This window comes from Cupressus sempervirens, chromosome 11 (genome assembly GCF_028749045.1).
Source record: "Cupressus sempervirens isolate cs-2001-9-10 chromosome 11, ASM2874904v1, whole genome shotgun sequence".
NCBI classification, from domain to species: domain Eukaryota; kingdom Viridiplantae; phylum Streptophyta; class Pinopsida; order Cupressales; family Cupressaceae; genus Cupressus; species Cupressus sempervirens.
In genome coordinates this window covers 394,063,339-394,090,301 of record NC_143128.1, presented here as the reverse complement: position 1 = coordinate 394,090,301, position 26,963 = coordinate 394,063,339, and the positions used below count along the sequence as shown (strand labels likewise).

Below are 26,963 nucleotides of genomic sequence, written 5' to 3'. Positions count from 1 at the left end.
CAAATTTCTAACAAACTTTGAATTATTCAAAATTGCATGCTTGTGCACTTGCAACTTGATTATATGTTATAACTTTGCATGTGATACTACGCAATTACATCTTATTTTTCCATTACATGTAATCTGTCAATTACAAATCACCTATGTTCTACGGGGACACATCGCTTGGTTTTTTTGCCTCGTACCCATACTGGGTACGAAACAAGGATGCGGTTACCATTTATTCCCATCCCCTGAGTCGTTTCAAAATGAAAAAAACCCAGTACCATCCCCGAAATGACATTTCAAACTGGGCAGGAAATGGGGGTACGACATTTCGTACTGGGGATGACAAATTGGTACCTCAATCATACCCGATTTTCCAGAACGATGACGACATTAAAAAAAGAAAAAAATATTTATTTTTTTAAATCTCTCTTACCTCCATGCAGGCCCAACATGGATGTTTGGGTATAATAAGATACTCAAACCCTATTTTGGCTTTCAAAAACAAAAGGCTGAATTCTTTTGTTCATTTAGATTTTTTTGCAAGTTGTGAAGAGGAAGAGAAAAACAACAGCAACAAGAGAAGAGTGCATTTTGGAGGTGCAAAAGGAGGTTTTTCCTTCATTTCTTCTTCATTCCAGGTATGTATTTTATTTTATTTTTGTTTAGTTCAAACTTTTGTTGCCACTTTTCATTTTTTTCATCACATAGGGCATGTTGAATGTAACATTGAAATAAAAAAAATTCTCATAACTTGCAATAGTATAATACTTTACAAAATCCAAAAACATGAGCAGCAATGAGGGTGAGGGAAGTAGTGATAGCAAGGATGTTGCCATGCAAGAAACTCAAATGTCAAGACAAAGAAAAAAATCTAGGGCAATCATGGATAATTCTTCAGCTGATATTGATGTCCCTATGGAAGATGCAACAATGTCTAATCCATTTGAGTGCACTTATGCAGATAACCTTGTTTGCATATACTAAGGCCAAAGAGCAGTCAGCAAAGAAATCTGAGAAAAATGTGAAGACACTAGAGCAATCCTTAGATAGATTATAGAAGACACTACTTGCTCCCACACCACTTCAAGGAAACAATATTGCAAAGAACCTTAACAAGGTAACAAAGGATTTTGACTCACATTGCTCCTTATTGTCAGAAACAACCAAAGTAAGAGCAGAGAGGGAATTTGAGAAAGAGCAGTTCCATAAGGTATGTGCGAACATAATAAATGATATTCAAGTCATAGATGAATGCATGAAGGACATCATAGGATGTATATAGCAAGGGAAGAAGGTCGCATTGTTTGCACAAAGTCAACAAAGTATGTTGAGGATGTTACAAAATGTAATAAGGAGGATGACAACAAGCTAGAACAGCTAGCAACTGAGTTTGAGCAGAAAGATTTTAAGTATCACTAATATGGACAAGGCAGCCAGTAAGACTTATGAGGTTATTAGTATACTGCAAAAAGAGAGAGACAAAGTATTGGGGAGGTTTACCTTACTGCAAAGTTTATTAACTCCCAAACTTGATATGCTACAAAAAGAACTTGAAGTCTTGGAATCTTCAAAGAAGAGTTATGAGTCTATTGGTCCACTTGATCTCAATGGAGCAAAGATAGCAGCAGATGCTATATGTGCAGAGTCAATGAAGAAAACATAGGATACGGAGTATGAAACTGATAAGAAATTTTGCAGACATTTTGAGGTAAGTACAGTAAGACAACAGAGAACGATAAATTTGATTTGTAAATAGATCACTCGCCTTTGCCATTGATGTCAAAGGGGGACTAATAATTAGTGAAAAATATACTCAAGAGGTAGTAAATATGTACTGAGGGGAGTAAGGCATAAAAGAAAATAGTGATATATGCATTAAAAAGATAAAGCCTTTGTACGATCCTTTTTTTTCTTCTTTTTTGAAATTTTTACACAACCAATTTTTCACTACGTGTTGCCATCAATGCCAAAGGGGGAAATGGCTAGATGTTTTCATTTATGGCAACATTGTTATTTGATAAGGATGCTTATGTTAAGGATAAAGTTTTGGGGTAATATGATGAAAATTTTGTCTAACACGGAAAAACTATCATCAATCATAAAGTTTTAGTCAGCAAGCTTCGTTGGAAGTGTTATCTACCAAAATTGCTCCCTATTAAGTTTGCAGAAAACTTAACCTTTTGGAGAAACATGGAAACATTCCAAGGTTGTGGGTAAACTATGGCTGGAATGAATCTCCAGGTTCTAAGCCGGCTTCCTATCTGGTAAATCACTCTATACTACCTGAAACTGATTCTTTTTTATGGAGGAAAAGGGTAGAAGGATGACAGAAAATAAAAATCTAAATCCTAAGGGTGATGCACCAAAAAAAGTATCTTTAAGATCTAACAAATAACTAGCACACAATAAATATAGTAACAAGGAAGCTCCTTTGCACAACTCAATAATCAATATCCTTGCATCAATAACTGATAAGAAGACTAAAATAACTGTCTCTAAAAGGAGGATAAATTACTCACAATCCAAAACTGCTCAATAACACAACTTTCAACCTGTAAAAGACTAAAACAATCCTGTAGAAGGCATCAACATGACACACAAACACAGAAAAAAGAGAAGGCACAAGCTGAAATTGCTGTCCAAAAGTGCTGCAAATCTTTATATCTCTCTGAATAATAGGTTACAAAAGGTCTCTGCTCCTGTCAAGAAGTCTGAAAAAACTTACAAAAAATAGCAAGGTAGAGAAAAGAAGAACCTCCTTTACAGAATGAGGCTTCAACTCATACTTATGCACTCCCCATCCAACTACATTTTGAAAGCCATAAATGTTGGATCGGATTCAGCCCTTAAGGCCAAACTTGAGCCTTTGAAAGACTTCAAAAGGTGTACAAAATGGCCCAAAAGGCATGGCCTGATAATATCATCATAATTGACCCTCATAAATGTAGTCATTATCTCCAAGAAGACTCCCAAAAGTCTCCAAAATGCAATAACTGTTTGGCCTTTAAGTCTTACCAACACATGACTCGTGTTATAACTTTGCAAAATTATCCCAAGATCCTTCTAATTATTTTTAAAAGTAAAATAAATATCTTATTCTTATCATTAATATTAAATACATTGTGATTTAGTTATCTAGTCAATATTTATTAATATCAATTAGATAAATAAATCATAAATTGTTTAATATTTATTATGACATTTATAATTTATATTTCAATAAGTATTAATTGTATTAATAATGTTATTAAATGATAAGTTAAATCACTTAACATTATTAATCCAGTCGATATTTATTGAATTATAAATTATAAAGTTTATAATAAATATTAAAAAATTTAACAAATAAATATTTATTTTACCTAAAAAAGAAACTAAGGAAGGCACTTGGGATATTTTTGACTTAAGCCTAGCAAAGTTATATGTAAATGTAAGAAGGCCCACGTATGGAAAAAGAGGACCCTTGGAAATATGAAAAATCCCTACAAAAACAATGGGAATGAGAAAGTTCTAGAGGTATCATATGAATACCCTAAAACACATCAATCGCCTTCATTCCATACTTTGCAAAATGCGAAAAAGGAGCTCTAGCTGCCATAGAGGAAAATGAGGGTTTTGGAAGGAAAACCAGAGCCCCTCTATGCGTTTCTCTATCCATTTTCTCTACATTTTTGCTGGGCACGTCTTTGTGCATTTGATTTGCTGGGTCTTCTAATTATGGCTGCCATGAATGAGCTTGCTAGAGAATTTCCTGAAGGATTTCACTGGTCTTTAGCCGCCATTGGAAAAGATTTTTTGTTTTGATGAAGCCACCATGAAATACATCTATTGGAACTTGCCGGAAGCATGGTAAGAAAGTTATTGTGAAGCATTCATTTTGCTGAATCTTACTAGAAACATGGATATGTTGTTTTTGTTGTTGGTAATCTTGTAATGCCGCCACTGGGAGATTATTTACTGCTAATGCAAAGGATTTGTTGAATCTATAACATATACATTTCAGTTTACACTCTATGGATATGGGTTTTGTTGATTATTGGCGGCCATTGCTGAAAAATGTTTTATTAAGCATTAAAGGTAATGCCATTTGTTGTTTCCCTTCTTCATTGTTGCATTTTTTTGCTGAGCTGCCATGAGGGTTTGTTGTACGTATATCCCATATGTTTTCAGCATTTACCAATTTTGCATTTTGGGTTTCATGCTTTGGTTCAGCATGTACCAATTTTACAAAACCCGAGTGGGTTTCTTGCTGTAATTTTGTGAGTATTTGCTTTTTTTAAAAGAAATTGTGCCACCAATCTTCCCTGCTGCAGCTTTCGACAGAGGATGTTAATAAATTCTGGAAAGGAATCTTAACTGCAGTTGAAGGATGTATAAGTTTTTGCCTTCAAAGACGAGTCTGTAGAGGGCTTTTCAAACTCAATGCCTTTGGGTAGCCATTTAAGTTGTTCTGACTTTACTATTGTATTGACAACGTTACCAACTTGCTTCGGCTTTTCCTTTGTATTAAAATAGCCTTGAATTTGCTGTAATAGGTATGAGATCTAACCTTTCATCCATGCAGCTTTTGAAGATTACATAACTCACCCTTTGCAGCATGAAAGAAGTTCCCATCTACTGATTAAAATGAGTTGCACACATTTAAAGATATTCAGTCTCAAGCTTTACACTTTCACAAATCTCATAGTTCCCACAGTTCGGTTTACAATTTTCTTTTATTGCTGGCTGGAATAAATTGCAAACCAGTTCCAAATATGTTTTCTTATGCACGCATTCAGGCATTTTGAAATACAATCTGCTTTGACGTGTGAACTTGCTGTATCATGTCAGCATTTTGCCTCCACAAAACAATCTCCAACAACTAATTGTATAAACTCTTGAAGACGCATTTTACTGTAACTGTTATGAGGGACATTTCATGAATTCCACTTGTGTCTGATCAAAACTGTATTCTGATTATTTATGTCATTTAGCAAATGATTTCCCTGCACTAGATCCTCATATGATTTTCCTTCATACTCTTCATCATTAAATATTAATCCTTTAAATTTAGCAATTCCAGTTTACAATGAATCTCTTTCAAGCTTCTCAACAGATTTTCCTTTATTGCTATTTCAAGTTTGAGAAAATCATCTTCAGACCTTACAGACATAAGTTGATTCTGCATTTTGTTATGGCAATATCCCTCTCATGCATCAAATGCTGGTACTTGAACTTCATTGTTTCCAATTCATTCTTTACTACTTGCAAATCTGCAAGAGTTTTTATATGCTCAGTCTTGGCAACTTTAATCTGTGTCTTCCAGGCAACCTCCAAGTCTGCACTTTGGGATCCAAGAGGATCTCTAGCATCTAGAACCTCCATAATGACATTTGATGCCCCTATCACTTTAACCAGTTCTTTATAAAATGTTTTTTCTGAGTTATAAAGAATTCTGCCTGACTCCGAGTCTTTTGAGATCAACTTTTCTTTGCAAATTCATTTTGTTCAACTCTAATTTGTTTGCAATGAATTTTATTGTGGAATGGCAAATTGTACATCCTTCTCTAATATTTTGTAAAGCATTGACAATATTCTCCTTTGTTCTTATCCTATTCTGTGATATTTAAAAGAGTATTCCATGAGGTTCGAGCACGAGCTCGTGACACTCATAAATTATCTTTCTGTGATCTGCCTCTAAACACTTAGAATATACATACTGTTTTTTTGTACATATTCAAAATAAGGAAAATATTGCATGTGTGGGTACATAGTCGTAGAGAATCAGTCATTGCTTAGATCTTTAAAAGATCTAACCCCACTTTTTCCCATGCAGGAGAACAAAGACTCGGAGCTTGTCAGATCGAGAGCTGGACTAGAAGCGGCAACAAAGAACATTTAACCAGTCAAAGGCTGAAAGGCAATGACTGGTTACCTCTGACTCTACCTCCTTGTGCTATGTTTTTCTTATTTTCAATATGTATAAAAGCAGTAGTCAAACTCACAGTTTGTGTGAGATTTTTCATTTCCAGCATTTTTCCATTCATTTCATACTTTTGTAAAAATGAAAATTGTACATATTTGAGGAATGAAAAATACAAGGACATTTATATTCTCTTGGCACACAATGAATAACACTTACGCATTTTTGCCTTCATACTAAAATTTTAAAAGCGTGCAAAATTTTGGTAACAGGAAGCAGATATACAATTTCGGTATATGGTAGAATAGTGAGTATACATGATATGTTTGTGTTCACTAACATTAATATGTCAGTTGGAACGAGTTTTAGGTGAATAAGATGAAGATAGTCTATTATCGCAGAACCAGAATACATGACAAAGAATGGATAATTTATTAATTAGACTAAGGAATTGAATTGTCTTGACAATTCAAGAACTTAGTAATGTAGTGACAACATCCTAGATGTTTACCCTCACTTAGCTAATTGTAATAAAAAGTTTTGAAAATGTGTAATACATTTTGTTATCCAGGCCAACTAGACGAAGTAAAGGAAAAAGGTATATAAGAAGATGTTTTTGCAATGCGAAGTGACGCATGATTCTGTTATGGTATGATTATGTTATGTGAGGTTTGTTCATGTTGGTATAAGTATGATTTTAAGGTCAAAGAAGATCAAGGGTTATATGGGCATGATCAGAGGATATATGACCACAATTTCAATGTATGGTAGAATAGTGAGTACACATTATATATTTATGTTCACTAATGTTAGTATGTCAATTGGAGTGAGTTTTGGGTGACTAACATAAAGACAGTCTGTTATCACAGAACCAAAATACATGGTAAAGAACGGATAATTAGAGAAAGAAATTGAATTTTCTTAAAAGGATAATTTTGTTATTCAGGTGGACTTGACAAAGTAAAGTAAAAAGGTAAATAAGATGTTTTTGCTATGCGAAGTGACGCATGATTATGCTATGGTATGATTATGTTATGTGAGCTTTGGTTATATTGGTATGAGTATGATTTGAAGGTCAAAGCATGTCAGAGATTATATGGGCATGATCAAATGTGAGATACATATAAGGACTAATCAGATATTGAAGATATCAGTATAGTCAATTTTGGTACAATATCTATATCTTTTGTATAGGTTGTATATTGTTGTATGAGCATTGAGATCCTTTTGTACTACAACTCCTAGCTAGGTTGAGGCCTCTAAAGGGTCAAGGACAGGGTTGTATGAGCAATGAGCTCCCTTCTAGGACCTTACTTGATTTATTGTAGAATTCCCTTTTCAGGGTTTGAATTGTACTTAGGGATTGTTATTTGTAATATAAGAGATCTTTGTTATACAACCTTTATGAAATTCCATCACCTTTCCTATTTGCTACGGTTATTATTAGGATGGTAGAATTACAAAGTAAAGGTCATGCGAAACAAACTACAAGTGGGGCCCTCAAGGCCTAACCCTAGGATTGTCATGTGCTCAAAACTACTCCGCCTCTCCCTTCGAAAAATTCCCTACCCTACATACCTTAATAATAGGTATGTGATGGTATCTCATGTCTATACAAATATAATTTCAATTTGTTTTTTTGCTAGGATACCAATTCATCTTAGAAGGCAAAGGCTTCCACATTGGATGCGAACGGATGCGGGATGCTTTCGGCAGCCCTGCAAATGCTAGCCTGAAGCCAACTGCAAGCTCTCAGATGCATCTGGAAGACTGCCTTCTAAGACACATCCAAGAGCTTGGCTTCCAGACGCATCCAAGAGCCTACAGTTGGCTTCTAGCCAACGTCTACAGGGCTTCTGCATTCATCCGGGAGCATCTGCAAGCCCAACAAGCGTTACAGTTAAAAAAACTATTAAAAACATTTTATATGACTTAAGTTGCCAATTAAACATGTGCTATAATTGCTTTTTTAGGTTTTTTTGGCTATGAAACCCTAAATCGACCCTAAAGGTGAATATTGAAGCATTCACAACTCATTTTGGAACTTTGTTTGCACCTACAACCATTTCTCATTTGTCTCTAGTTTTTATTATCATTGTGAAGCCAAGTTCAGCATTTTTGAAGAGGATTGATCAAAGAGGCAGAGATAGCTTTCTCAAAGGAGTTTAAACCATTCAAAATAAGTGATCAATCCCATTCTTGAGTATTTTGATGAATTTTTTAGAGTTTTTGATGAGTTTTTTCAAGTTGTTGAAGATTTTTTTAAAGTATTTTTTCAATTTTTTTTCTAAAAATTTGTAAAAACAACTTTCAGTATCTATTTTAGTAGTTTTTCTCACTTCATTCCATTTGTATGCATGATGTTCATAGTTGTTAGGACCTAATTAAAATTTATTTATTTTCTTATAGAATAGGTTGCAAAAAGCTAGGCAAGAATGAATATCGATGGTAGTGCTAGTCAAAGTTTAGTGGGGAGCCAACGAGGCGAAGGGAATGATAATTTCAAAATTGATATAGGTTCTTCTTTGTGGAGACATACAACACAGATATCACAAGCTTTAGGAGGTGGTTCATACTATTGGAAGTGCAATTATTGTCAAAGTAACAAAGGAAAACCTTTCAATAGCTCATATTCCCGAGTGAAGCTTCATTTTATGGGCCCTGCTAGCAAAGGATTTGGAATGTGCAAAGGCAAAAATGGTACCGAGATGACTAGTGCAGAAATACTTTCATTTGTAAGAGAACACGAAGTTGTTGATACCATAGTTGGAAAACTCGCCGAGTACTCGGCAAGTTTTAAAAACTCGCCGAGTTTCCTAGCTCGGCGAGTTTTTCACCAATTAACTCGTCGATTCAAAAACTCGGCAGACTGGTAAAAACTCGTCGAATACTCGGCGAGTAATCGCGAAAAACTCGGCGAGTTTTTCAAAAAAACTCGCGATTTACTGGTGAGATTTTCGCCCACGGCCTGTGACGGATTAAAGCAGCAGTGAATGTGTTTTTTCCTCATTTTTCCTTGTATTTGGATTGTTTAGAGCCTTGAGGAGTGAAGAGAAGAAGGTTTGGAGGCATTCTCAACTGATTGCAAGTGATTCAAGGCGGATTTGAGTGGATTGTAGAGGATTCTAACCGATTTTAGAAGACAAATTTCTTTCCAGGTATGTTCATCTTATCATAGTTTGAAAACTTTTTATAGTTTTATAACAAATGTTCTTTTGTTTTTGTTGTTGTTAACTTGTTTGTAAATGTTTTCAAATCATTTAAAATCATTTTGATTTGAAACGCTAGCTTCTAAGGATATGGTTGAAGTTTGTTGTTTGCTAAGGATATGGTTGAAGTTTGAAGTTTGAAACTTTGAATCATTTGAAACCCTAGCTTCTAAGTTCTAACTTTGTTTATTCATTTTTCTATATATTTATGTGTAGGGCAGCGGTCAACCATTAAAAAAATGACAAACCCACAAGAAGAGTGGCCACAAACACCATGCCCATCTGGATATATAGACACTCGGCCTAAAAATGCAAGAGATAAGGCATGGCGGTATGCCTATGAAGCTCCAAATCCAAATGATATTGGGGAGGTGATATGCATTCCCTGTGAGAGAATTATTTCTGGAGGCATAAACCGCCTCAAATACCACCTTGCAGGCATAAAGAAACATGACTCAAATCCTTGTCTCAAGGTAATTGATGAAGAAAAAAGATTAATCCATGCCCTACTTGCAGCTGCTGAAGAGAAAAAATTGAATAGGGAGAGAGCGAAATTAGCTATGAGGGCAGCCATAGCTGAATCAGAAGGAGCTCCTTTTGATATGCAAGAGGAAGAAGAAGCACTCGAGAACATATCAGGATCTCTTCGTGGCCCATGGATCCACAAACAAAATTTCTCATTTACCGGTTCCACTTCTTCTACATCTCCTACTTCTTCATCATCACCATCTGGATCCCCATCAGGGATAGGTGGTTATTTTGTGCCCAGGAACACACCTGGAGCACAGCCATCATTAGAGGTCACTGCATGGTTTAAGGAGGTGCATCAACAAACTGATATTGCAGCAGCTGATTTTTGGTTTTTCAACAATATCTCAATGAATGCCGCTGATAGTCCCTATTGGGTCAATATGGTGAATGCAATGACAATATCAGGCAAAGGGTACAAGCCGCCTAATCGCAAGGATATGAGTGGAAGGTTAGTATTTTACTATTTAGTAATTGTAAATAATTGTGATTCACTTTAGTTCATTGTTATATTTTAAATCTTAATTGTTATAACTTATTTCCTAATTTTTTACTAACACTTACACTTTATTTAATATTACACCTAAATTTTGTAGGTTGCTTGACAAAGCGGTTCGTAGGGCAACATTATTGATAGAAGACCAAAAGAAAGAGTGGAAGAAGTATGGCTGCACCATTTTATCTGATGGGTGGACAGATGGAAGAAGTAGAAGACTGTAGAACCATTATTAACTTCTTGATTGCTTGCAAAGATGATGTGGTGTTTTGGAAATCTGTCGATGCCTCCAACAAAGTGAAAAATGCAGCCACATTGGCTTTAATGTTGGAGAATGTTGTCATGGAGGTGGGAATAGAGAATGTGGTGCAAATAATCACAGATAATGCAGCAGCATATGTGGCAGCAGGTAGATTTAATTTTTTATATTTGAATCAATATGAATCATGAATGTAATGCTATGGATAATGGTATTATTCAATTTAGATTTGATGTAATTTGTAAATACTAAATATGGAAAGTTTGTTACTGATTATTGATTTTTTGCTAATCTTTTAGGTAGAATCCTCCAAGAGAGGCATCCCACACTTTTTTTGGTCACCTTGTGCAGCACATGTCCTTGACCTTCTTTTGGAGGACATAGGAAAACTTGATTGGGTGAGTCCAATTGTGGAAGATGCTAGGCGAGTCACGAAATATATCTATAATCACCCATGGGTTCTCAATTTGATGAGAAAAGCCACTAAAGGCAAAAATTTGATGAGACCTGCTATGACAAGGTTTGCAACGGTCTTCTTGACGTTGCAAAGTATTCTTGACCACATATTGGCTTTGAAGCAAATGTTTGTGTGTGCTGATTGGGTTGCTTCACCTTACTCAAAGAAGCCCGAAGGAGAGGCTGTGGCACGAATAGTGTTTGATGATAGCTTTTTTGCAAAGGCTAAGGAGATTGTGGAGGTATATTCATTATATTTTTAGTGTATTCAAGTTTCATTATCAATTCATAACTTACTATGTTATTAACTAATTTGTATTTTTCAAATTTCAAATGTAGATGTCTCTGCCCCTGGTTCTAGTCTTGCGCACATGTGATGGGCAGCAATCCCCAATGGGAGGTCTTTATGAGGCCATGGATAGGGCGAAAGAGGCTGTTAGAAGTTACTATCACGGGGATAGTCTCAAATTTGACCCCATTTGGGAAATAATTGATAGGAGGTGGAACAATATGCTCCACCAACCTATTCATGCAGCAGGCTACTTCCTCAATCCCAAATTCAAGTACTATGATAATTGATTGTCCTTGAAGTTGGGATTTTAATAAGTCTTTATTTTACTTTACTTTTTAAGGTTGTGTAGTAAGACTTGATATCATTTTCTATTTGTTTTAGGGCTGATGATTCCTACTCAGATCCTAATGGAGAGGTCATGGAAGGTCTCTCTAAATGCATTGAGAGAATGATATCAAGTGAAGAGGAGAGAGACCTTATTGTGACCGAAAAACAAATCCATGTGGAATCAAGGGGTCCTTTGTTCTCTTCTATGCTAGCAAAGAGAGCAAGATCTACTCAAGCACCAGGTAAAGCGTCAAACTTTAAAATTTTTGCTAATTGATAAGTTGTGCTTCTGATTTTTTTTTTATTGCTTTATAACTTTTTTAATTTTGTTTTGCAGATGCTTGGTGGGCAAGTTGGGGTGGCAATACCCCCAATTTAAGGAAATTTGCTCTCAGAGTCCTATCCCAACCTTGTAGCTCATCCTATTGTGAGCGCAATTGGAGCTTATTTGAGTCCATCCATACAAAGAAAAGAAACAGATTGACTCAAAAACAGCTTAATGACCTTGTTTATGTGCACTATAATCTTAAGTTGCGCATAAAAAAGGCATAGCTCTTAGAACTACCTGGTCTGCTTGATCTAGATGAGATAGATCCTTATTCTGATTGGACAGCACAGGAGCCAAGTCCATTGTTTACACCAGATGAGATCGCTGATTTGGAGAGGCAGGCCATGGAGGGGGAGGCTAACACTGATTTTCAGTTCACTATGGATGACATTGAGAATGAGGACGAGGATGATGATGATTCAGGCGAGGATCAGGCATTACCATTAGGAGGAGATGCATCCTCTTCTAGGACGCCAAGCCAGTCAGTAGGGACGTCGAGCGAGGGGGCACAGCCACAGAGTTCACAGTCACGCAGCTCACGCCCTATCCCAATGCGGGGCACTTCTTCTAGGACTAGACCCCCTCGCTTTCCTGCTAGTGCAAGTGGAAAGAGGAAGATGTGATTGACATTGTCAAATTGTATTCATGTATTTAGACTTTTAGTATTTACTTCTATTTTGACATATTGAAACTATTTAGTAATTTACTATTTTGCTTCCTACCATGAGCATTCTGCATGAGAATGCAATTTTGTACGCATTATACATTTATATATATCTAAACTTTGTTTCTTTATTTTGTATTGTCTTTAATTAACTTATTAGATGCATCTTCTCATTAAATTTTGCAAAATAAATGTATTTTTAATTAAATTTCAGTGGTTTTTTAGGTTTCCGAGTTTTTCCCTAGTTTTTTTTTAAATCGCCGAGTTTTTCCGGATTAAACTTTTGGGGGGCTTGGCGAGTTTTTGCATTTGGCGAGTTTTCCAACTATGGTTGATACATTGATCAATAGATCAAAAAAAGCTACTATCAAGGTCCTTCCTCAAAGAGCAAGCTACATGCACCCACTAAACCAATTGCATCCTCCCAACACCCATTCTTAGAAGTACCTGTGCCAGGAGAGGTTGCAGAAGAAGTAGGAATTTCAACCTGCAAAAGAGAGCCATTGCACACCACATTTAAATTGTAGCCAAGAGACCGCACTGATGAAGCTATTGCACATTGCCTCTATGCAAATGGGCTTCCTTTCAACTTGGTGAGATCACCATATTGGAAGGAAATGGTGGCAGCAATCAAAGAATCACCAGCTAACTACACAAGACCGAGGTATGAAAAGGTGCGTACGACTCTATTGCAATAAGAGAAGGCACATATAGAGAAAGACCTTCAACCAATCAAAAAATCTTGGAAAACTTCGAGTCTAACTATTGTGTCAGATGGTTGGAAGGATACAAGAAATCGGCCACTAATTAATGTGATTGCAATTTCCCCCAAAGAGGCAATGTTTTTGAAGGCTATTGATTGTGAGGGGCAAGTGAAGGATTCCGAATTCATTTCTATAATTCTCATCAAGGCCACGGAGATGGTGGGTAGTGAGAATGTGGTATAGGTGGTCACAGACAATGCAAAAAATTGCAAGGGTGCAAATGCTTTAGTTGAGAGTCGGTATGAGCATATTTTTTGGACCCCATGCACTATTCACTCCCTTAACTTGATCATGCAGAGGATTGGGACTGAAGTAGAGTGGGTGAAGAAAATATACGAAGAGGGGGAGGACATACAAATGTTTGTGACCAACCACATGTCACAATCCATTTTTAGAACATACTCCAAATTGGAGTTGCTGAAGGTAAATTAATTTTTTTAAATTACTAAGTTTCATGGTTTTGTAATTTAGTTAAAAATTAAAATTTATAATTATATTGTCAATCGACATATTGTTAACTTGCTTAGGTTGCTGAGACCAATTTTGTATCTCATACAATTGTTATGAGACAACTCCTCAAGATAAAAGCTGGATTAAGTCAAATGGTCATCGGTAATCAATGGGATGTATAGAAGATCTCAAATTCAGAAAGAGCACAAAGGATCAGGGATTTGATCTTGAATGAGAGTTGGTCGGCTCATGTGGCATATGTATTGGATTTCACCGAGTCCATAATGACTATGCTCCATTCTGCTGATGCAGATACACCTTGCTTGGGGGATGTGTATGATGGCATGGACACCATGGTTGAGAAGGTAAAACATTCCATACAAGCACATAAGAGTGACCCCACGCAATGTGAAGCCTTATGCAAACAAGTGCAAGCAACAATCCACCATCGCTAGAATAAGATGACTACCCCATTGCACCTCCTTGCATATGCCTTATCTCCTAGGTACTATAGTGAGGAGGTAGTTGGTATGCCGGGTAGAGTTGCACCTTTTGCAAATGAGAAGGTTGCTAAGGGGTGCCACAAAGCTCTTACAAGACTCTTCCCACTGGAAGAAATGCATGAAAAAGTGAGGGAAGCATTTGGGTTGTTTGCTTCGAGGTTAAGGCATTCTCCATTTGCAATTTTGCACTAAAGGACCAAAATAGAATGGAAGCTATCATATGGTGGTACATGTATGGTCAACCTTTCAAGCATCTTCAACCTCTTGCAATCAAGGTCCTATCACAACTAAGTTTTTTATTTTGTTTTGTAAATTTTTTTTAAACTGTTATGTTTACACTTGCATTCTAGAATTTAGTGTTTCACACATTCTTTAAAATTAATTTGCTTTTCATTTGTATGCTTTGTGACAACTATCTAGGTTGCTAGTTCTTTTATTGCTGAAAGGAATTGGAATACATACTCCTTTATCCATTCAATGAAATGCAACCGGTTGTGCTCCAAAAAAACTGAGGACTTGGTCTTTGTCCACACCAACTTGCGTCTTTTGTCACGTAATAATGATCATTACAAGGAAGGGGCAACAAAGCTTTGGGATGTAGCCCCTAAGTGTGCAGATTTGGATGCAACACTTCATGACCTTATTACAGTTGGAGACAGTGATGATGAAAGCGTGGCACGTGGTGCATCTAGCATAAATGGAACCATGTTTGGTTCAAATGATCTTTCAGCAGTTGGAGATGATGATGAGAATGTGGATTTTCTTGCGAATCCCTATGATTAAAAGTCAGACTCTGATTGATTGAATCTTCAAACTTCAGTCATTAACTACGTTTTTATTTTGTTGGAATCTTGAACATGACCTATTTGAACTTATTGTCTAAGACTAAATGCTAATGCTGGACAAGCACATATTAATTTTGAAATATCTTGAATTTTGATTAAGGGTTAAGTATCATAGATTCGTAGTCATATTATCAAATGATTTGTTTTTGTATATTTCTTACATTTCTTTACATATATTAGTATATTTGATATTTCTTGCATTTCTTTGCATATATTATTATATATTTATATATATATATATATATATATATATATATATATATATATATATATATATATATATATATATATATATATATATATATATATATATATATATATATATTTTAAATATATATTTATATATATATATATATATATATTATTTTTTTTTTTTAAATATATAAATATATATACATTTCCTCCCGCATCTGCATCCAAAAAAAATAATCCCCACATCCCGTATCCGCTTTTGGAATCCACATCCGAATTGGTAGCTTAAGTTTTTGTAATAAAGATTTCTTGATTAAATTATTCCTTAGTTACTTTCCATGTGGGTTTAGTTTACTTATTCCCTCCTCTTTTATAAGGAGACAAATTTGATTTGAATATAATATAGCCCAAATTATAAATCTTGTTTTATTTGTCATCTATGTCTTACTGAAAAGTCACAACCCTTTATAACCACAATCCTATCAAAAGTCACAACCCTTCATAATCACAATCCTTTCAAAAAGTCATAACACTTCATAATTATAATCTTTTTGAAGAGTCACAACCATTCATAATTGCAACCCTTTTAGAGAGTCACACCCTTTCATCAAAGTCACTTGTTTTCCTCGTATCCTTTTCCTCTTCCATTTATCCCTCTTTAACTCGTTTCTTCTCCTCTTTTCCCTTCCTCTTTAAAATGAGCTTTCCTCTCTTTTATATCTTAATTTCAAGGAGTCACATCTCTTTAGTACGTAACTCTTGACTTTTCATTAGATTTAGCTAATTTATATTATTCTACATTATATTTGTTTATTTTAAGTTTATTATCATTTATTAAATCCTATTTAAAAAGGTAGCATACTTTATACTATATTCTCTCTTGTATTTCATTTATTTATTTATTCATTCATTATACTTTTCTTATTATTTAATTGTTTTAAATCTTACACTAAATATTATTTTATTGATAATAGATTATATATTTAATTATTATTTCTTATTTTTACATTTTAATAAATTTATATATAATTTTATTATCATTATTTATTTAATAATATTGTATTATCTAATTATCATTCAAATTCTATCTTAAACTAGCAACATGACAGAGAAGCAAATCCTCATCTAATAGAAATCCCACTACCCACTTGACCGTTGCTTCTTCAATTCCTAAACCCCAAGCTACTATTATCAAGATAATGTCTACATTCAAGTGTAAGTTGTGTTTAGCCTCCACGAATTTCGATCCCAACACCCCAAAGACAACTTAAATAAAAAATTCTCAATTACAATTCAACAATCTTTGTAAGCATTCCACCTTGATTGGATTGGAAAAAAAAACCTTCTACTATCCTTTTGTTTTAAATGTGAAATTTTCCTCCATCATCTTTCCAAATTCGCCACTACCCTATTCTTGTAGATGAGCAAAATGCAAATGCAGATTCTAACTGTCTTGTTTGGAAACTTGCCTTATCTTTAAAAGAGAAAACATGCGAGTGACAACCATTAATAATTAAAAACTTGTCTGTTGCCACCCATTTCATCCACTCTATCATCATTGTTTTTCACTCCACATTAAATCATAGCTAGATCACATTCTTTTTGACAATTAATACACATGCTTGAAAACTCAACCCAAAGCCTTCATTAATTTTGAAATGACAACCTATAATTAAACATGCGACCTCCAACAACTCTTAATTATTATTAAAATTGCCACCTTTTATTTATGTCATCACTAACACCCATAGCTACAATCAATTTTGAATACAGCTAATTTTTCTTTTTCCTTATTATAATCATTTTTACCAAATTAGAGTTTTCTGAAATCTACGTCGCTGCACTCTATGTCTTCTAAAGATAGATTCCTTAGATCCTCAATTCTTAATTCATCTTCTATGTCAAATGATAGAGCCTATTTCAACAAATAATATGCCTCCTTGTTTCTTTCTCTTCATATGTGGCTAATATTGAAACCCTCAAAATGTGATAAATGATTAGTTATTGTTGAAATATAGCTTTGCAAATACCAAGCTTCTACCTTCCCCTTCATGGTCGCATGCACTATGATAAGTGAATCACCTTCCAGATGTATTTTGTCCAAGCCCAAAGATCTAGCAAGATTCACTACCAATAATGCAGCTTTAGCCTCAACTATATTATTAGTTTCTTCCTCTAGTGTTTTTTGGCTCTAGTGCAAAAATTATTCACCTTACCAATTATGAACTATTTCCCTTGCTCCTAAAGGTGCCGAATTACCTTTAGCTACTTTGAGAAGATTTATTTTTAAATCGCCCATCTTGAGGCTTTTCCCACTTAACATCCATTGAATTCTTAGTAGATGACCTACCCCAATTTGATCCATTGCTAGCTCTAATCTTAATTACAGGACACATTGATTGAATTCTCTTGTCCTCCAAGGTGTAAGGGGTTTGTGTGAGTTGCACTTGTAATGTCACTACCTTCTTCTATCCATAGACTTTTTTTTTTCCAAAAAAATTTCCTATTATGCTCTTTCCAAATCTCCCAAATTCAAAATGAAGAACTCATTACCCACAAACTAGATAATGTGGATTTCTATGATACACTGGCCAACATTAGGGCTAAAGTTACGGCAAGTTCTGGAGTTATGCCTTGCTAATAATAACCACATGAAGATTCAGAAAACAGCTTCCCATGCATGATGCGAAAGAACCAGCCAATCTACAAAAAAAGAGATAAGGTTCTGTGCATTAGAGGAGCCGCAAGGGGACCCACCCTACACCACAACTCCCCAATCCAATCTCTTCCCTTCTCAGAAGATTTTTGCATTTGGAGTGACAAAGTTGTTTAAAAGCAGGGAGGGCTATCACTACAAAAATCCAGGAAGGAAGGCTCGTTCGCCCTCTACTTTAGAGAATTTTGCAGCGGTCCCTGCCATCCTAATTTCTCCTTAAGAACTTCCCAGCATTCTAAAGCTATTCTACATTGCAAGAGTAGATGATCTACACTTTCGGCATCAACATCACACAAAACACACTTAGTGGGCCCTATGAAACCAAGTCTCTTTCTCCGTTCTCTTGTTAAAATTCTGCCCATTATTACAAACCATGCAAAAATTTCTACCTTCAAAAGGCAATCCTTCCCCCAACATAACTTAGTTGGACAGTTATTGTTCTCTTCTAATCTGTCTAAAATTAATAACCAATTTTGACAGATATTTCCAACTCATTGCTACATTGTAAACAATTTTATCTTCCTTCTCAGTGATGATGATTTTCCCATTCCAAAAGATGCTCCTCATTTGTCTCGCTGTTCTAACAGCACTTCATTATCTACATTTTCCATATATATATATATATATATTCATTTCTTATAAGACCATGTTAACGTCTAAATAATCACAGGTTTTTTCTCTCCATCTTCGTGTGAAAAATAATCTTTAAGATCATGAATTTTGACTTCATTTTTTAATTATGCTAATCCATTCCATGAATCCTCCTACAATTTGGCATTCCTTCCATTGCCAATTCACCGAGTGATGTGATTAGTGATATCCAGTCTACAAGCAACTATAAAGTTGCATATAGTTAATCCACTATGATGGTCATGGATTGTTACGATTTCTGTGATCTTCTCTCGAATCTTAGTCGTTTTCTTTCATTACCTTCACCCACAACAAATTTGGATTAGAATATATACTCCACACCAGTTTAGCTCCTAAAGCTACATTCATAGTTTGCTAGTCTCTAATCCAAGCCCTACCTTTTCCTTTTATTTGATAAACTTTGTCCCATGCACGAAAAGGAATTTTTTCTACACTTGCACCATTCCAAAAAACAATTGCATCCCTTGCCTTATCAGTATAATAACCTTCATGAGAAACGTCAAAAAAAAGTAATGAGAATGGAATCAGATCGAAATCGGCAAGGCCAAATCAAATCATGAATCAGCCATGAATCGGCCATGAATCGGCTACGAATCAGCAAATTTAAAAAAAAACCCTTTCAATTAAGAGATTTTAACAATTTAAAACTTATTTCATGCACCTTTTATTGAATATAATTTAAACACACTATAACATCATTAAATAGAAGTTAACATACATAAACATGGAACATAAGTGATAACTCCATCACATACATAACTATGTTACACGTAAAATGTAAATTCTAGGCTGTAAATGAAGTAAATAGAAATCATATGATCATAATGATTCAAATCATAGAATGTATGTAAGATGAAGATCCATAAGACATCAAATCATAAATGTACATAAGAATCTAAGATGAAGATCCATGAAACATATGTCTATCAATATTTGTAAACAAAATGAAAAAACAAGGCTCCAGCTCAAGTCTCATCATCATCCTCAACCTCAGCCTCAGCCTTAGCCTCGGCCTCTGAGAATCCAGTCTGCCTACTAGAAAGGCATCAAAGGTAGGTCCTCGAGGATTGCCGAGCCATAATCCTCGCATGTAAGATGGACTCATGAACAACATCACTATGGCCTATGTCTATGCATGCGCGTGTGTATCTACCAGTGCCTGAACATGCTCTAGCTGTCTCCTCTGTCATGGCCACAGCCTCAACCTCTCAATCCACCTGGTCAACCCACTCATGGTCTTCCTCAGTGAAGACTAGATCCACAGCCTCAGTGAGCCACTCTGATTCTGGATCAATCTCCTCCAGAATGATCAAAGAGGAGTCAACACCCAAAATTTGTTTGATGCTAAGATGAAGGTTGTAATGAACAAAGACAAGATCATTCAGTCTCTGCATAGTCAACCTATTTCTCTTCTTCGAGTGGATGTGCTCAAACATGGACCAGCTCAACTCACATCCAAAAGAGTTGCTTGGCTGACTCAGAATACGAATGACAATTTTTTAAAGTTTTAAGGTTGTGAGCCCAAACATTTGCCACCATCTATCTGAAATAAGGGAAAACAAAAACAAGTAGTCTCATTTACAACTTTAAAATTACATGATCAATAATTAAAATGCATAACTTATAAGTCATAAACTTTAGATTCATGAATATATTATTTAATTTTTACTTGGTTGTATTGTTGTCCAAGCATCTATAGCCATCCTACTAGAGAAAAGTGGCCCTTCTTTATTATTGAACTTGTTGAGCTCAATGGTTGTAGTCGCGCTACTCATCACTACTCAACCTCTGGATCACTAGTCAGTGAGAACTTCCTCATTCGCCTTGAAGTCAAGACGGGAACAAAATGTCGGATTCAAAAAGTAAGTTGCTACATGAATGGGTTGGTGGAGTTGATTCTACCATCTCCTATCAATGATATCCCAAATAGGGCCATACTTCTCCTGCACTCCTATATTCTGTGCTCGAATGGTCTCCTTGGCCCTATCCATGCCCTCATATATGTAGCCCATAGAGGGTTTCTCCCCATCAGCAGTTCATAGGAGAGATAAAAGGCACCCAGTGACCTACATATAATGTAAAAGAAACATTTGAGTCAAAAATTAAATATAAAATAATATAACTAAAAGTAAAACTAAATTATTAAACAATTAAATATTAAATACTAAATAGTAAACTTCTAAATGTTAAATTGCAATAAATTTACCTTAAGGATTTCTTTAGCAAGTTTCCAAAAACCATCATTATCAAAGATGCAATTCACCACATCTACCACTGCAGTGGTCGTAGCATAGAAAGATGTAATCCACTCCCACCCAACAAACATGCTCTTCAAGTCATCCCTTAATCTCAACAAGGACTGTAGTGTGATGAAATTCGAGGGAAACCTCTTGATGTCTGGACAAGCTAACTCCTTGCCTCCTATCTAGTCCCTCATTGTGCTCAGTACGAATGAATGATTATAGATAAACTTTCATATTTTCCCTCTCGACACATGATTTGACCCACTCAAGCGTACCAATTTCCTCTAACATGAGGTCAAGGCAATGTGCCGCACAAGGAGACCAAAATATGGTGGGGTGCCTCTCCATCAAAAGTTTACCTACAACAATTTTAATTTAATTAGAAATTCAAACATGTTAGAACTTAGGAAACTTAGAATTAGAAAATGTTCAAAATTCAAATAAATTTATTTTCAAAACTTGAAAAGTTAAAAGTTTACCCATCACCACCTGCACCACATGTTCCTCCACCTTTGCTATGACTTCCTCAATAACCTCACATAAGTATGTGGCATTTTTATATGAGTGGAAGCATCAATGGATTTGAGGAACATGGTATATCCTACAGAACAATGAATTATCATGAATCATCAACAAATTAGCAATTAACAAATCAAAATTTGAAATATTCAATCACGATTCACAGTTTCCAATGTATGTAGGAAAGTAGAATGATCAATCATCTCCATAGGAAACAAGAAAATTGAGTGTTCTATTCCTCCTATCTGTCCAACCATTAGTCATGATGGTGCAACCCTTTTCGATCCACTCCTTTTGGTGGTCCTCAAGCTAAACCTTCATATCCTCTACCATTTCATCCAAAAGGTATCCACTCAACTCAGCCGCATCTATCATGTTTTGTCAATAAGGAGCCCTATCACAAATAAAATATGATTAGAAATTTAGATGAAAAATCATTATGTAAGCTTGTAAAGTAAATCTATGATTAATCAATGAATCATAAAACAAGTAGATATTATTAAAATTTTATTTTAACCTTAAAGAAAACAAAGAAAAAAGAATCAATTACTTGGCTGCAACAAATGGAATGTCCCTAAAGTACCAAAATTTGCAAATTTCTTTTCTGGCAACATCATGAATCTCCTTATTCAAACCCATGCCCTCAAGCGTGGGTTGTGAGCCAAGAGTAGTGTGGGGCACAAAGTAACTATCCAATCTGTTCTTCCGCACTCTAAACTGCAATAGATTGGACTTAATCTCAATGTAAGACCAACTAGCACTAGCATGAGTAATAGAACTAGGATGAAAAGGAGGCCTAGAAGAACCCTCTCCAACACAACCTACGGATGTGGATGCTGATGCAGATGCAGATGCGGCTACAGGAGCATGGGAGCCAATAGCCTTTAACCCTTCAAATTGCCTTTTCTTATTCAATTTATCTTACTCATATTTTTCTAATGCCACTAAACAAGTGTGTTTTGCCTCAGGAGTTTGTAGAGTGCAAATGGTAATATCATGTCCAGGTATAGCAGCAATGTGGTATTTGAATCTATAAATACCACCAGAATTTAATTCTTTACAGAACATACATTTTGTTTGAAATTTGTTTCTTCAAGGAAAGTCTTCAATATATTTCCAACATTCATCTTTTTTACCCATTATGGAAAATGAAAGTTAAGGCTGCTGCAATAAGAAAATTCAAGTAAAACCTCAAAGTTTGAAACTAATAAAGAAAAGTTATAGAAACTCTACTTTGCAATTTAGTAAAACTAAAAAACATTCAAGATTTGCAAATGAAAACTAAAAAAATTTAACAAAAATTGCATAATATACTAACATGCAAAAAAATCAATACTTACCTCTTGCAAATGAGTTGAGGAGTGTTGCCATTGACTACTTAATGCTCCCAATGCAATCTTATGGCCTCCCCAAATGGAATGCTCCCAATGCAATCTTATGCTCTTCCTTCTTGCTGGTTGGAATCCTATGGTTTTTCTTTTCTCTTCCTCTCTGTCACTTTTCCTCTCTTCTACTCATGCTTAACAATTAGAAGGCCCTTTAGGGTTAAAACAAAGAGGAAGACCAAAAAAAAAAATTTAAAACATGTGTTTTAATAAAAAAATGAGTTCACTTTATGCCTTGCCGTGCGGCCAATTTAGGCAATTTTTTCCATCATTTGCATGAATCAGCAATTTAGGCGATTCATGGAAAAAATTGCCTGAAACAATTCACGGCTCCAAAAAAATCAGTAGGCCTAAATCAAATTGCCAAACTGGCGATTCTGGTGATTTTCAGGTGATTCTCCGAACTATGCTTCAAACACATCATCAAGAAGATTGGAATTATAGATATTACCAATTTTAACATGAGGATCCTACCAACCAATGTAATCCATGTTCTTTTCCAACCATCCATTTTGTTGATGCAGTTGTCTATAATATCCTGCATATATTTTCTCTATAAGCTCCCCAAAAGAGAGGTATTCCCAAATATTCTCCAAATGCATTTCCTAACCCCATTCCTAGAATTCTGCAAAGCTCATGTTGCTTTTGAATGGTTGTATTAAAGAAGTAGATTTATTTCAATGTTGTATGTAAGAACTTCTTGTGAGTTCTATCTCTGACAAACACTAAATTATTTCAATATTGTATGTATGACATTTTGCCAAACACTATGCATGCAAGCTCTAATTCTTATTGGGTTTTTTCAAAGTTTAAAACTCTCACGGTTTTTGAAATATAATCTATTTGAATATTTCAACAAGATATGGAATTACAAAAAATGACAATCCTTGGAATTCAAATGCTAAGCAACCATATACTGAACAACTTAATTTTATTCTCTCTGGGAAATATTTACCAAGGCAATAAAATACTTTTGAAATTTATTTAAAATTAAATAAGAGGAACCAATAACTGGTTGCATGTATCGAATTTACTTTGAAGATGAAGTCACTGCCCCTGAAGACCATCTCAGATTGACACTAAAGCTTGAATTAATAAAGGCAGGCATCCTTGTTCCAAAATATGCCCATTAACTGTCATACACTACCCCAGAAATTCAGAACACAGCCTCACAAACCCTGGCCACTGCCTATAGATGGTTGGCGGCTGCCTAAAATTCCAAATGCTGTCCTCTAACAAATCTGCCACTGCTCTCTATGACCTACAGCCAGAAATAACTTAAAATACTGAATCATATATGGGCTGTGATATGCATAAAGTGAAGCCTTCTTCCCTTGCTAACAATTCTGAAATGAAATGGACTTCTAATCACCAATTTCTGCAAACAATTGAATCAATCTTGGCCTCTATATGAAGCCAAAGCACTCCCACAATTTACTCATGTAGTTTCAACCAATTCAAAGTGCTAAATTGTGAGAATTTTCAATTCTCCAAGGTCAAATATGAAACCCTTGTTTCAAATTTTCCTCTAGCATATTTAATAAAAAGAATATGGACAATAGAATGAATTCCATTTATCTCCTCTATTAGCTTTTTGTAATTCTCCAAGAGAATTCAGAAGTACACTTCTCATAACTTAAATATCACTTAGCTTTTACACACTTTTTCTTGTTTTTAACTCATTAAATGCATTTCCTTTTTTACCATGTGCTCACATTGACTTAGGAAAACATTTAAAGGATCAGCCTCTTGTAATGAATGTCATTCAAAAGCCATAAAGTCGTTTGGCCCCTTTCATTGAATAACTTTATAAATAACCTTTATAATTGCTTTTGTTGTCAACAATAGGTTATAATGTGATAAAGGTTTAACTTCTAATAATATATAATCACCCACACTTGAAAGTCACTTAATAAAGTAAAATAATAACTTTATAATATAACCATCCATCATTAATGCCATTATAAACTTTAATATTAATTATCAATAAAGAATTCTTTATTAATACCTTAAATCCAAGCCAATAAACTTATTCCACTTTGTCAACTAATGAACCCTGTTAAAACCAAGTCCACGTGCACTACAAAAAATAGCAATATGGGCATAAATGACATACTATAAATAATAAGTTCCTCAAACTGAGCCAACAGATGAATGAGTCAATCATTGTGCGAACCATGAGTCCAAATGCCCTACCAAATATAGCACTAACCCTAAATTGACTTACTATAAATAGTAAGTCTTTGAAAAATTGCTCCAGTCAACAATACCCAATCTCAACACTGTCATCTAGATGTGCACACGCCCTGCTAAAGATAAAAACCCTACGTTTACCTGAAATAGGCACTTACTATAAATAGTAAATATGTCGATCGGACTCAAACGAAGAAAAATCTTGAACATCCCTAACCCCTGGAGTGGTGATAGGCTCTAACTCTACCAACCTGGGCCCTATGAACAACTTCGTTAACCTATGAGGGTTTGGAAATAGGCTAATCCTCTGAAAGATGACACTCATGAAAAAGGGGACATTACAACAAGCTTCTCTAAAAAGAAGTTTCCCCCATCAAGAATGTGTCATTTACAAATTGTAGATGTGAGTTAGGGTCTATTCTTAACAACAACTTTTATCCCTTTCCAATGGTTGTCCCTTCTTTTCTTGGAAATCAATCTTCCTAGAGCTTTATCTATGATTATAAAGAGAAAGAAGGAAATTGGGTTTCCTTGCCTTATTCTTTTATTTGAGTGGAAGAAACCTTGTGGACTACCATTTATAAGGGCTGAAAAGTGACGGATGTTGATACAACCTTCAATCCCTCAAATCTATTCTCTACAAAGCCCAAAATTTTCCAAGAATTTTAACACAAATCTCCTATTCACCTCATCATATGCCTTCCTTATATCTAATTTAATCATCATTTGTTTTGTTTTCATTGTCCTAACAGAATGGATGGCCTCATGTGCCACAATTACACCTTCATATATGTATCTGTTAGGAGAGAAACCACTTTTCTCATTGGAAATAATAGCATCCAAAACACCTTGCAATTTATTAGATATAACTTTAGCAGTAATCTTGAAGGTTGTGTTACATAAAGAAATAGGTCCATAATCCACAAAGTTGTGTATAAAAGTCTTTTTATAAATGAGAGCTATGAAAGTATTGTTAAAGTTCTTCGGTATGAATCCCTCCATCCTAGCATCCTTCATAACTTCCCAAATGCCAGAACCAAAAACATTCTGTAATTTTGAAAGACAACTGGAAAACCATCCAGACCTGCAGCCTTATCACCTCCCAAATCAAAAAGAGAAAAATTGACTTCCCCCTTGGAAATAGGGCTCATTAGCATTGCATCTTAGACTTCTGAAACACAACTAGGGATAATATCGAAAATATCTAAATCTGTCTCTAAGCTTGCTAGGTCACATAAGAGAATTTTAGAGATATATCTTACAACTTCATCACTTATCTCAATTGCAGTCTGAAGTAACTGTAAGTATATTGCATAGTTACACCGCCCTGGGGGACGGGGGGATAGCGGAATGGGGGGACAAGTTTCCGGGACGGGGGAACAGAGGGGCCTTAATTTGGGGACGACAGGGGGACGGTGGGGGGACAGCGGCGGGGGACAAGAGGGGTGAATATATCTATGCATATGGTACTTAAAAATGCTAGTTATGAAAATATGTATTGCAATATAGGATATAAAGATGTAAAAGAGTGAATACTTGAACATTGCATTGAATTGGAACATCGAACATTAAACATAAATAGTCGAATCTGCAAATAGTGAATATCAAGATGTCCCCATCCTCGGTGGAGGTGGCGGAATCTGGTGGCGCCGCTGGGGATGGAGAGACGGAGTCCCCAAGTCTTCGATGCGTTGAAGTCTCCGAGATGTCAGGCAAAAAGGGGGGGGGGGGGGGAGCGGGGGGGGGGGGGCGGGGGGGGGCGCGCGGGGACACATCCCCGTGTTACTATGGTTTATTGTCACTTGAAGTTGAATCCTCAATTAAAATGTTTTGGTTTTGAAACTGTTTCACCTTCACTGAGTTGCGAAAGAATTGGGTGTTTCGGTTGGTCACCCTCCTTTACCATGTTTCATAAGATTTCTGCCTCCAGAACAACTCCTCTTGCAAATATTTTAGAGTATTGCTTGTTTAAAGATTTCTCAAAACAATAGTCCTCTTCAACAATGCCTTTTTCTATCACTTCAGAATAGAAGTGAGCTAACATCTTTTTAAT

General features: G+C 35.4%; 2 protein-coding genes and 1 long non-coding RNA gene across 5 annotated transcripts in view; 1 reads left to right on the top strand and 2 right to left on the bottom strand.

Moving 5' to 3' along the window:
- LOC149529680 (uncharacterized) overlaps positions 1–26,963 on the bottom strand; it is a 196,810-nt gene that overhangs the window by 54,822 nt on the left and 115,025 nt on the right. The gene's annotated exons all lie outside the window — the stretch shown is intronic.
- Positions 10,253–15,118, top strand: LOC149529682 (uncharacterized). The gene is made up of 5 exons (XM_089808607.1): positions 10,253–10,532; positions 10,682–11,080; positions 11,178–11,401; positions 11,512–11,699; positions 11,795–15,118. The coding sequence occupies exons 1-5, from the start codon at positions 10,509–10,511 to the stop codon at positions 12,007–12,009; spliced, it is 1,050 nt and encodes a 349-aa protein (XP_089664733.1). The 5' UTR covers positions 10,253–10,508; the 3' UTR covers positions 12,010–15,118.
- On the bottom strand, positions 20,248–21,722 carry LOC149529681 (uncharacterized). The gene is made up of 3 exons (XR_016358435.1): positions 21,293–21,722; positions 20,777–21,172; positions 20,248–20,636 (listed from the first exon to the last, which is right to left on the bottom strand). It is a non-coding gene; the product is annotated as an uncharacterized LOC149529681 (long non-coding RNA).

Excerpts from the sequence above, each read along its gene's own strand:
- LOC149529682 (XM_089808607.1), top strand. The coding sequence starts at position 10,509 with ATGCAGCAGCATATGTGGCAGCAG. Across the intron at positions 11,402-11,511 it reads TTCCTCAATCCCAAATTCAA|GGCTGATGATTCCTACTCAG; the intron begins GTACTATGATAA and ends TATTTGTTTTAG. Across the intron at positions 11,700-11,794 it reads AAGATCTACTCAAGCACCAG|ATGCTTGGTGGGCAAGTTGG; the intron begins GTAAAGCGTCAA and ends TTTGTTTTGCAG.